Genomic DNA, 12,908 nt, shown 5'->3' with positions numbered 1-12,908 from the left:
TGATATGTCAGGTTTACCTTACTATTGTACTTTTGCCCTCATTCTCTCACATACTTTATTCTTCTTTAAATTATGAGTCAAAATAAAAATGCCTTTCATGTTATAGTTGTTTAAAACATTTTATCTATTAGTACACCGACTTTCCAGAGGGCACTGTGAAGAATGTCAAAGTTTATAACATCTAACTACAATAGTGCTTAGAAAAAGTGAAAAAGAAGTGCGGACAAAGTCAAGAGACTCAACTGGTACCGTGAATAATGAAACTAAATATAAGGAATACTTTCACGATTCTTTTTCTCGTCTTAAAACTACTTTGCAGGCTAATGTCCCATCTAAACGCAAATAAGTATCCGTGTGAGGTACAGAGTTAACTTTAGAATGTTGCTAATGCCAAAAACACCAACTTGAACCACCCAGCTTCGTCAAAAGGATTTCCTATAAATACACAGCTGAACACGATCTCTGGTTTATTTCAACTCATCGGTCAGTTGAATCGACACCAAAGTCAAAGACACCATGGAAGTTTGTCTGCTTCTCTTACTATTGTTGCCGCTAAGCATCTTCACAACAGGTAAGCTTTTTCTTAGGTTCTTATTTATAATATTTCGTTATCATTAGCTATATTATGTTGTTTTTATTTTAAAAAATCAGCAAAATATTTTTATCTATTCTAAATACTTTTGTCAGATATGTTTCTTTTATATTGTACGGGAATAGCAGAAACATTTATATCAAAGTGACCTTCGTTGTCATCATTCATCGTTGTTTTCACCTCTTGATATTATCACCAAATCTCGCTTTCTATGTTTTTGGTTATACTCTTTGTCCATTCTTAGACGATTTTTGTTGTTTAATATTTTTCTTCTTTTTTCTCTTGATTTACATTTCTGCACCCATGGTTGTCATTACAAGAGGTGAAAGTACTAGATAAAATACTCCTGAAACTGTTGTTACCATAACTTAATTATAAAAATCTTATTCCTTATTCTCCATTTTTCCTGATACACAGCATACTAGCAACCTTGCTGAAATTCAGTGATGTTACAATACTTTAAGTGCAGTGGGTACGAAGCAGGTGTAGAGTAGGGTGCAGTCTTTGATACGATGCCGGGCAAATCAGTTTCTTTCTTTCACTCTTCTTTCTTATTCTTTTTTCTTTCTTTGTTACAGCTAACCTGTATGTTAATTTTATTCAGTCTCATTTCTCCTTCTTAAAGGGCGCTTACACCGCAGTCCAGACCACATGTCACACCACCCACACGACCACCCTAGCAAGACAGAATGTTATTTTGAATGAAGTGCCCAAGCTGCAACAGTAAAATAAACATCACAGTTCCCAGGGGCAAGGCTTCGTGATGTCAGACACAAGAAGCAAGAACTTTTTTTTCACCGTCTTGCCCTGGATCATCCAGTTTAAATGCAAACAAGCTAACCAGAAAGAAATGTTCGCTTTAGAAAGTGAAAGTCCAAACCCTTCACTACAAATGTGTGAGCGCGTGAACCTTCATTGCCTGTACACGATGGTCAGAACAAAGAGACTAGTAATAATTTGCAACGGGGCAGGGGTAAGACAAGTTTTCTTTTTGTTAACCGGTCTCAAAAAGCTGAGCAGGCCAATAAAATATCAAAGACTCAGGCCACGTAACCACACAACAAACCTAGTGATAATGGAATGAACAACAAATGAGTACATCAGCGGTTCTCAACCTGTGGGGCGCGACCCCCTGGGGGGTCGCGACGTGCCTACAAGGGGGTCGCGAAGGTGGTCATTTTTTAAAAGTTTCTTATACCGGTATTAGTGAAATTAGCTTAGATTGTGTAACCGAGTGGTGAGGGCGATCAAACTCCAAATCGCTTCTCCCTATTTAAGTACACTGTCTCGGCATGCAGTGACTTCTCACTTCCAAAACTCAAAACACAATCCCCCTCTCAACAATTAAGCCTCCAATCTCCCTCCTCTCGTCTTTTGCCCTCTCTCTCCCCCAATCTCTCATCGCTGACTCCCCTCTCCCTCTCCAGTCACACCTCTCTATTTTAAAAAAAAAACATCTAAAAGGCAAGCATTCAGGAAACGTCCATCATTCACACCCTTTCCCCTCGCACGTGCTCACTGCTCAGTCCTAGTACTCTAGGTCCCTGACAGAAGGCCATGACCAGACAGTGCGGGGTGGGGGCTTAAGAACGACCGATGACTGCTGCTAATGGCATATTTATCGGACATATTTGAGAAGCTGAACGTTGTGAATACTTCTATGCAAGGGAAAGACACCACCATATTACAAACAACTGACAAGATGAATGCTTTCGTCCGAAACATTTCGTTGTGGACGCAAGAGAAAATATTTTTGATGTTTCCGTGCTTGTGTAAGTGCAAGGCTGACAACTTGAATCTTGATCAGGTGAAGAATGTAATTATTGCCCATCTAAGCGGACTGCAAGAAAGGTTTCAGCATTACTTCCCTGAAATTGATGTGACTAAATACAATTGGATTCGTAATCCATTTCTGGCTGATCCTAGCACAAGCGGGTTGTCCACGGAAGAAGAAGAGCAGCTCATCGACCTTTCGAGTGACCAATCCCTGAAAATGGTCTTCCACACAACACCAGTGCCAACATTCTGGATTAGCGTCAACGGTGCTTTCTGAGAAAGCAATGAAAGTTCTTCTAACATTTTCAACTTCGTATATGTGTGAGCAAGGATTTTCAGCATTGGCAGCACTGAAGTCTCAATACAGAAATCGTGTGGACGCAGAGGCTGAGCTGCGAATAGCAGTGGGTACGAACATCGCACACAGGTTCGCTTCTCTATGCAACAGCAAGCAGGCTCAACCTTCTCATTAATCAAAGTGAGTGTCCAATAAAATAATATTTATTAGCACCGCAGAATTTGCTTTAGTAAAATTTCATTAACAGTTATACTTCTTGCAGATACGAACTTTGTTCTTCCGTTGTTGATTTCCTCGACGCGGGGTTGGAGGTTAGCTAAGGCTCCCCCGCTCTTCCACCAACCTAGCTGGCTAAGGGGGGTCGCGGACGTACCGGTGTTCGTCAGGGGGGTCGCCACAAGTAAAAGGTTGAGAACCGCTGGAGTACATGATGGCATTTACTTATCGAATTTATTATGTAAAGTGAAGCTGGTTGAATTAGCACACAATAAAACTTTAAAACCAGTTTTTCTGTTAGAAGGTAGCCGCTAGAGACTACATCAGACATGTCAGACGTGTTATTTGTTATCTGAGTACTTTGTGTATGTTAGACGGTTCTGGAATGGCGATTTCTAACGCTGTCGAACTTGATAAAATTAAAATTTCATCAAACGGACCTAGGGTGAACAAAATAATGAAAAAAAGTCAACTTCACATTTTAGCATTTCTAGGTTATAACATGCAGATGGCAAAACCTTTGCCCTTCTGGAGTAGTTTATGTTGACTACAAATTAAGTCCTCATCAATTCACCGTGGTCAGGCTTTTCTCTGACTAAAACAGACGGGCTACTACGGTGTCTCTTGAGCTGCCAGCCTTAGTAACGGGTACTAGATCACAGATGAGGGTATGGCACAAAGTAACTGCACATATGACTATGCTTTTGAAAACTTGTAAGCACAAAACATCTTTTTCTGAAGAAAGCATTCACCAACGTTTCACACTAAGCGTTGCTGCACTAAACCATGATGTTGCTATAACCTGTAAAACTTCATCTGAGAATCGCCACCACAGTCTCTAGTCATTCGTCTTAGAAAACAAGAATACTGGACCAGAAAAACCTACAGCACCATTAGCATGATAAGCCGCCTCATTAAAGTGATGCTGGAACTTGTCCGCAATTGGCATCAACAGCATCGCTGAGTTACTTCCAGCAGAAAAATAGAATGGTTCACAACAGTAAAACAACACTGTCAGTGCCGACAATACACACCGGCAAACAGTGGGTCCCACAGGGTTCTTCCTCACAACTAATCACAAAGACCTGTTCGTAGGCTTCACGTTTTCTATTGTTGGGAGTTTTATCTTTAAAAGGAAGAAAAAAAGCTGCTCTGAGAACATAAGACCGTTTGCTCCACCGTCAAGTGCACTAACCAAGAGACACCACAAAGAACAAGAGGGCCTTTCTTATATATTTTATTCATAAAAAGCTCAGCATTCTTTTAATCACACAAGTAATATAAGCTAACAAACAATGCACATAAAGCTAGTGCTTTTTACTTGTCAATAAGATTTTCGTTAGGAATCGGAAAAAAACTTCTTTAATATGACAACAACAGTAATCCTTTTAATGCTTGCTTCTTCCACACAGCTGTGAAGGAGAACAAGATAGGTGGAAGCTGCTCTTCAGACTCATGTGGGGCCAACGCTGAGTGCTCAGCACCTACCGATGGCAAATGTAGATGTAAAGAAGGATTCACTGGCAGAGATGGCGCGGCAGCTTGCAGTGAGTAGTGTTTGACTTTTAGACAGGTAGGTAAAGTGGTTATTATTGCCTGATAGACAGGTACACTTTCTTGAACCAAAGATGCTATTGCCCTGTGAATACAGCATTATACTATTGAATATCAAGTGCAAAGTCCGCAAAACATCAGTATGCCAGACAACAATGAAAGTCCAAAAAGGTGATAATTATTACACTGGTTTGAAGGGACAAGAAACTTTAAGCGCGTCTGAAGAAAACCATTTTTTAAGCCCAAAATATGAGTTTAGAAGTCGATATAATAATGTTTTACGCTTCTTTTCTAAGGCACAAATATATCCTAATGTCTATTAAGAAAAGCATATCACAACTCGATTGTTTTACAACCTGTTTGAACCTCATTTCTTATTATATGTGTAGGTGGTATTCCTGCAAATATGGTTGGTGGCCAATGCACCGCAGGTTCATGTGAGGGTAACAATGTTGAATGTCCGGCCAGTGGAAGCAAATTCTGCAAATGTAAAGATGGATTCACTGGTACTATTGGAGCTACTGGATGTGACAGTATGTAGACTGGGCTGCAGCTCTTTCTCCTATTTCATCGTATTCATGCAAAAACAAAGATTGCTCTCACACAAATGTCAAATTTTGATTGCATTGTTTCGTTAGACATCAAACTTTATCCTTTGCAGTTCTTTTCGATATTAAAGCATACATCTTTGATAACCGCTAACGGAAAAGCATTGTCCGGTTTCCTTTTTGCTTTTAAAATTCCTTGTTTGTTTTTGTATTATGACCCTACCTGTACTACTGTTTATCTTTCTCTCTCCTTTCTGTATATCTCCCTTTCTCCCAGCAATACAGTTCTTCTCATCTTTTGAATGTTTAGCTAATGAAACAGCTATTAATGTGTTTTTTGATAGTTAATGAGCACTTCCTCACCTCAATGAAAGTCCAAAAAGGTGATAATTATTACACTGGTTTGAAGGGAGAATAAAGTCAAGCGCATCTGAAGAAAACCATTTTTAAAGCATCCGAATATTTTTATGCAGAATAGTTCAGTGATGACATTATTTGCAATTTGCTTCTCAGGTCTGCCGGGTAGTGATGGAAACGGTGAACCTGGCCTCCCTGGTTTGCCAGGACCAGAGGGTCCAGAAGGTTCCCCAGGTATCGCCGGTGTCCCAGGTATTGATGGAGGACCAGGTATGTGAATCAACAAATCAGATTTACCCTCTTAGAAAAAGTGTGTGTGGGGGGGGGTGGGTACTTGAACAATAGTTTATTGAACTTAGTAATTTAATACATAATATACTTAACCTGTGCGTTTCAGATACAGCTGGGAGTCACTTTGGTGGGGATTTTATGCAGCTTAGAATAAAAGATATAAATGAGCAAAGGGTTTTTTTTCAATATATTCCTCTCTTGTAGGTAGAAAGTTGCACATAATGCATGCGCTTTTTACTTGTCAACAGTTTTTTTCGTTTAAAATCCGAAAAACAAGTTCCTTAATATGGCAACAACAATAAGCATTTTAATGCTTGCTTGCTCACACAGCTGTGAAGGAGAACAAGATAGGTTGGAAGCTGCTCTTCAGACTCATGTGGAGCCAACGCTGAGTGCTCACACCTACCGATGGCAAATGTAGATGTAAGAAGGATTCACTGGCAATGATGGCGATGAAGCTTGCAGTGAGTAGTGTTTGACTTTTAGATAGGTAGGTACAGTGAGCTGTGTGCACGTCCTCTCTCGTAGGTAGACAATAAGTCTTTTGTCACGCTTTGATAATACTGTTCTTTTAGTAGGAGATCTGGGGTTTATATCGTTGGTATCTGGGGTGCGGAAAATCCATCTGACGCCGGTGGACATCTTGCAAAAAGGCTGTCATGGATCTGTAGCATAAGGCTTACAGTTCTAAATCTTGGTCGGTAGTCTTCTTCTGGACTCTGAAATTTCAAATGTAGATTTTTTTAACATTCATAACTGATTTCACCCTTGAGACTCAATGTGCAGTACACATTCAAGGCTTTTCTTGTAAGTGAAGAGCGCTTACAAGCAGTAAATTTTAGAAGAACACACTGTCAGTGTTTTTCAGATTTATTTGTCTTTTTTACAAAATTTAACTCTGTCGCAGTTTAGTTCTCTCTCTCTCTCTCCACACCCACACCCACCCACCCCGCCACACCCAACCACACCCCACAGAGTTGGTTGAAAGTTAAAAACCTGTGGAAAACTGAACGGTCAGTGTAGGTGTCCCACATCCAGGAGAGATGTACATTATTGTCAAAGCCCAGATACCCACACCTCATTCTATGTTTGGTCTAAAAAGCCTTACACACAGATGTAAAGGAAAAGACAAGGAAAGTTAGAGAGTAAAACATAATCATTTGTGTAAGTGGCTAACCATTGCTAGGTTAGTATATGCAGATGACAAAGCCCTTGCCCCTTCTGGCGTTGCGTATGTTGACTACAACATTCAAGTGTCCATTAATGCTGTGTAATCAGAGTTTGTTCTGACTAAAAACAGACGGGCTACTAGGGTGTTCTTCAGCTGCAACCTTAGTAACGGGTATAGACCACAGATGAGGGGTATGGCACAAGTAACTGCACACATGACTTTGCTATTGAAAACTTGTAAGCACAAAACATCTTTTTTCTGAGGAAAGTATTCACCAACATTTCACACTAAGCATTGTTACACTGAACCATATTGCTGCTACGACCTGTACAGCTGAGAACAGACACCACAGTCTCTAGTCATTCGTCTTAAAAAGACAGAAAAGAGGAAAACAACCAGAAAAAACCTACAGCACCATTAGCATGATCAACCGCCTCATTAAAGTGATGCTGGAACTTGTCCGCCATTGGCATCAACAGCATCGCTGAGTTACTTCCAGCAGAAAAATAGAATGGTTCACAACAGTAAAACAACACTGTCAGGGACACTCACTGCGGACTATACACACCGGCAAACAGTGGGTCCCACAGGGTTCTTCCTCACAACTAATCACAAAGACCTGTCCGTAGGCTTCACGTTTTTTGTTTTGTTTTTTATCGTTGAGAGTTTTGATTATCTTTAAAAGGAAGAAAAAAAAGCTGCTCTAAGAACATACCAGTAACAGCTAATAAATAACAACAGACCCGGAATAATACACCATTTACATACATTACTTTTACCTTTAGAGTAATAAAACCTTTGCATTAAAGATATTTTTCCATGACACATAAGTCCAGACCTCCAAGTTCTCAAGTCTCTCAAGTGGCGGACCACAACTAGTACAACTAACGTCCCAGACCGGTGTCCCCATGCACAAGCACACAGAATAGTAAGAGATCACACTTATAATCAAGCAAAGTCTATGTCCGACCACACAACACATACACATACATATACATATACACATACACATACATATACACATACATATACACATACATATACACATACACATACATATATACAATACACACATACATATACACACATACATATACACATACACATACATACACATACATATACATACACATACATATACACATCATACATATACAATACACATACACATACATACATATACACATACATATACAATACATCATACATATACACATACACATACACATACATAACACATATACACATACACTATACATACATACACATACATATACATACATATACATACACATACACATACATATACATACACATACACATACATATACACATATACATATACATACATACACATACATACACATACAATACACATACACACATACACATACACATATACATATACACATACATATACACATACATATACACATACACATACACATACACATACACATACACATACATATACATATACACATACACATACATATACACATACACATACATATACATATACATATACACATACACATACATACATATACACATACATATACACATACATATACATATACCATACACAGTATACACATACATACACATACACATATACATACATATACATATACATACATACATATACACATACACACATATACACATACATATACACATACATATACACATACATATACACATACACATACATATACATATACACATACATACACATACATACACAATATACACATACACATATACATACACATACACATACATAATACACACATATACACATCATATACACATAACACATACAAAACATATCCACATACATACATATACATATAACATACATACATATACACATACACATACATATACATATACACATACACATACATCTACATATATACACATACACATACATATACATACATATACACATAACACATACACATACATAACATACATATACACATACACATACATATATACACATACATATACACATACACATACATAATATACACATACACATATACAATATACAATACACATACATATAATATACACATACACATACATATACACATACACATACATATACATATACACATACACATACATATACATATACACATACACATACATATACACATACATATACACATACACATACAACCCCATCAATCCTGTTCCTTGTTCGTGCTACCAATGGTGTCCAGTCGACGATTCACGATAGTTGGTGATGTCTATACAGACACTTCAGAATGATAAAGGCGAAGTAAATAAATCAAGTACGGTTTCTGCTAATTAGTTAATGGGTGGGCAGTGGAAGTCACAATTGTAAGCAGGACTTCAACCAGTGACCTTTTTGCTCCATCGTCGAGTGCACTAATCAAAAAACACCACAAAGAACAAGAAATTCATTGTTATATATTTTATCAATAAATATTCAAACATTCTTTTAATCACACAAGTAAAAATAACCTAAATGAAAGATACACATAAAGCTTGTGTTTTTTACTTGTCAACAGTTTTTTCGTTAGGAATAAAAAAACTTCCTTAATATGGCAACTACAGTAAGCCTTTTAATGCTTGCTTGTTCCACACAGCTGTGAAGGAGAACAAGATAGGTGGAAGCTGCTCTTCAGACTCATGTGGAGCCAACGCTGAGTGCTCAGCACCTACCGATGGCAAATGTAGATGTAAAGAAGGATTTGCTGGCAGAGATGGCGATGAAGCTTGCAGTGAGTAGTGTTTGACAGCATTATACTATTGAATATCAAGTGCAAAGTCCGCAAAACATCAGTATGCCAGACAACAATGAAAGTCCAAAAAGGTGATAATTATTACACTGGTTTGAAGGGACAAGAAACTTTAAGCGCGTCTGAAGAAAACCATTTTTAAAGCATCCGAATATTTTTATGCAGAATAGTTCTGTGATGACATTATTTGCAATTTGCTTCTCAGGTCTGTCGGGTCGTGATGGAAACGGTGAACCTGGCCTCCCTGGTTTGCCAGGACCAGAGGGTCCAGAAGGTTCCCCAGGTATCGCCGGTGTCCCAGGTAGTGATGGAGGACCAGGTATGTGAATCAACAAATCAGATTTACCCTCTTAGAAAAAGGGAGGGTGCTTGAACAATAGTTTATTGAACTTAGTAATTTAGTACATAATATACTTAACCTGTGCATTTCAGATACAGCTGGGAGTCATTATGGTGGGGATTTTATACAGCTTAGAATAAAAGATATAAAAGAGCAAAGGTTTTTTTTTTCAATATATCCGTCTCTCGTAGGTAGAAAGTTGCACATAAAGCTTGTGTTTTTTACTTGTCAACAGTTTTTTCGTTAGGAATAAAAAAAACTTCCTTAATATGGCAACAACAGTAAGCCTTTTAATGCTTGCTTGTTCCACACAGCTGTGAAGGAGAACAAGATAGGTGGAAGCTCCACTCCAGTCTCATGTGGAGCCAACGCTGAGTGCTCAGCACCTACCGGGAACGAGTTCAGAAGTCGTTCTAAAAGAGTTTTACGCTTCTTTTTCTAAGCACAATATATCCTAATGTCTACTAAGAAAACGATATCACAACTCGATTGTTTTACAACCTGTTTGAACCACATTTTTTGTATTTTTTGTTATTGTTTGTGTAGGTGGTGTTGATGCGAATACGGTTGGTGGCCCATGCACCGCAGGTACATGTCATGGTAACAATGTTGAATGTCTGGACAATGTTGAATGTGGAAACAAGTTCTGCAAATGTAAAGATGGATTCACCGGTACTATTGGAGCTGCTGGATGTGACAGTATGTAGACTGGGCTGCAGCTCTTCCTCCTATTTCATCGTATTCATGCAAAAACAAAGATTGCTCTCACACAAATATCAAATTTTGATTGCATTGTTTCGTTAGACATCAAACTTTATCCTTTGCAGTTCTTTTCGATATTAAATCTTTATAAACATTCCTACATTTCGAATATGAAAATTTTCAAAATAATTGTTATAACTTGGCAAGGAAGATAAAAAAAGAGGGAAAAGTCAAAATGTCATTAACAAACCTAGTTAGAGATGAAAATCAGTCACTTAAAGAGCAAAGTAAACGCCTGTCATACATACAGTGAGTTAACCTCGTACTCACTTCTTTCTCACAGCTGTGATGGCGGACAGGATCGGTGGTAAGTGCACCTCTACATCTTCGTGTGGAGCCAACGCCGTGTGTTCAGCAAGTGCTGATGGTGTCTGCAAATGTCAAGAAGGTTTCAGCGGCAAAGATGGCGATGCCACGTGCAGTAAGTAGTGTGAGGCATTCAATAATACTATGTTTTTAGAAGGTTAGAATATACAGTGTTCTTACTCTTCCTTGAAGTTTGATAATATCCTGAGACCTGACCGATGAAAAAGTAGTCGCTTGATCCTACAGTCGTAGGGAAGTGAGGTGTTAATGACTTCATTTATTTGTGATGGTGCGTCCGTCCTTCTCCTTTGCCGTCGTCCCTAACCTCATGCAGAGTCCGTTATCCGCCACAATAAATTGTTCTGACTTAGTGTTTCTCTTAGTTTTCTGTATTCTGACTCACTTTATCTTATTCCACCATTTATGGCACTGGTCCTTGATACTTCTCTTAGCTCACTTTTATCTATAGTCCCACACGACTTGTTTACTCATCGTCTGGAATCATGCTTCTTTAAAAAAAACTTTCAATAGCCTTTGATGTTAACTGATTTATTATATATTTTATAAAGGATGAGTAGTAAAGATGACATCAATGTTTAATTGTGCTCGTGTAGCTGTCATGGCGAACAGAATCGGCGGCAGCTGTGTCACATCTTCATGTGGAGCCAATGCTGAGTGTTCTTCTTCGGGTGTCTGTACCTGTGTCAACGGCTTCACCGGCCAAGCTGGCGACATAGCTTGCTGTGAGTAATGTTTGGTATAACGGCTTACATTACGTTTGTTAACAATGGATGATGATGATGATTGATGATTGATGATGATTGATGATGTTTGACGATGATTGATGATGATTGATGATGATGATAAAGATGATGATTTTTAGGAGATTGCCTGTCTTTATTGTATTTTTAAGTGGTTTATTATGGCAACTTGCATATCAATGACAATGTATGTGTATAGGTGACTTTGATGAAACAGTGTGTCTGTTTACTAGTATGTGTTAATTTATGTAAATGTATGTGTTGGAAAATGCATCAAAAAAGTGTCCTACACATTTAATATGCTGATTTTAACGTGTACAACAGGTCAAAGTGGAGGTGCTGCCCATTCTGTTGCCCCCTGGTTTCTTGCGTCCATCACGTCTATAATAGCCTGCATGCTTTAAAACCAGATTGGTTCTTTGAGGCACATGAAATAGTTTAAACTGAAAGTTTTCCCTTCTGTCAAAGTGTTTTTTTTTAAAAATGAAATTAAACTAAAAATGCAAAACCTAGAATGCAAAATACAAGAGATTGAAGGAAACAAAACAGAAATCATAGCACACTAATTCATCGGATGTGTAAGAGATTCAAACTATCGAGTATTGTGGCGTGTGTATATCACACAATAAACTATAATAAACCAAGGGTTAAATTTGTCAGACATTATCGTCTCTGGATACAATAATTGCTTGTGTGCTTGACATTGTAACTATCGGACACTTCAGTTTTGCAATGTACAGACAGATATTGTAACTGTATTTCTTTGTGATCTTAAATAGTATATTTAAAAGCTGTAGTATACCATAAATTTTAACTATTACTATCTTTTTCTTTATATTTATCAAATTTCTTTTCAAAGACGTGTGACGTGATCCTAATCTAATAAAACTTCTTTTTTAATAACTTTCTGTACCTCCCACATTTCTATTTTGCTTTTCTCCCTCCCTTTCTGCTTTGCTTGCTCTCTCCTTCTCTCTTTCATGCACACGGAATGAACCAGCGCTTATGGCGTTTGGTGAAAGTTAAAGTTCTCCTTGAAAAAAAAATGACCAACACCTATAATCCTCAAGCCTTATACTGCATATGCAAATGCTTCAAAAAATGATAAACAAATTGCTTTTTAAACCTTTTGTATTAAATGCTACAAGTTCTTATCTTA

General features: G+C 38.1%; 1 protein-coding gene across 1 annotated transcript; it reads left to right on the top strand.

Moving 5' to 3' along the window:
* Positions 1 to 268: 268 nt before the first annotated feature.
* LOC112569803 (collagen alpha-5(IV) chain-like) lies at positions 269 to 12,526 on the top strand. Its single transcript, XM_025247765.1, has 8 exons — positions 269 to 571; positions 4,295 to 4,429; positions 4,826 to 4,969; positions 5,498 to 5,611; positions 10,467 to 10,619; positions 10,966 to 11,103; positions 11,603 to 11,731; positions 12,074 to 12,526. The coding sequence occupies exons 1-8, from the start codon at positions 517 to 519 to the stop codon at positions 12,151 to 12,153; spliced, it is 948 nt and encodes a 315-aa protein (XP_025103550.1). The 5' UTR covers positions 269 to 516; the 3' UTR covers positions 12,154 to 12,526.
* The last annotated feature ends 382 nt before the right edge of the window (positions 12,527 to 12,908 follow it).

This window comes from Pomacea canaliculata, linkage group LG1 (genome assembly GCF_003073045.1).
Source record: "Pomacea canaliculata isolate SZHN2017 linkage group LG1, ASM307304v1, whole genome shotgun sequence".
Taxonomy (NCBI): Eukaryota; Metazoa; Mollusca; class Gastropoda; order Architaenioglossa; family Ampullariidae; genus Pomacea; species Pomacea canaliculata.
The sequence above is the reverse complement of the archived record's forward strand: the minus strand, read 5'-3'. Positions and strand labels throughout refer to the sequence as shown.

Bases quoted from the DNA above. Each gene is read 5' to 3' on its own strand.
- LOC112569803 (XM_025247765.1), top strand. From the start codon at position 517: ATGGAAGTTTGTCTGCTTCTCTTACTATTGTTGCCGCTAAGCATCTTC. The intron at 4,430-4,825 runs GTGAGTAGTGTT...TTATATGTGTAG, and splicing joins AGATGGCGCGGCAGCTTGCA to GTGGTATTCCTGCAAATATG. The intron at 4,970-5,497 runs GTATGTAGACTG...TTTGCTTCTCAG, and splicing joins TGGAGCTACTGGATGTGACA to GTCTGCCGGGTAGTGATGGA.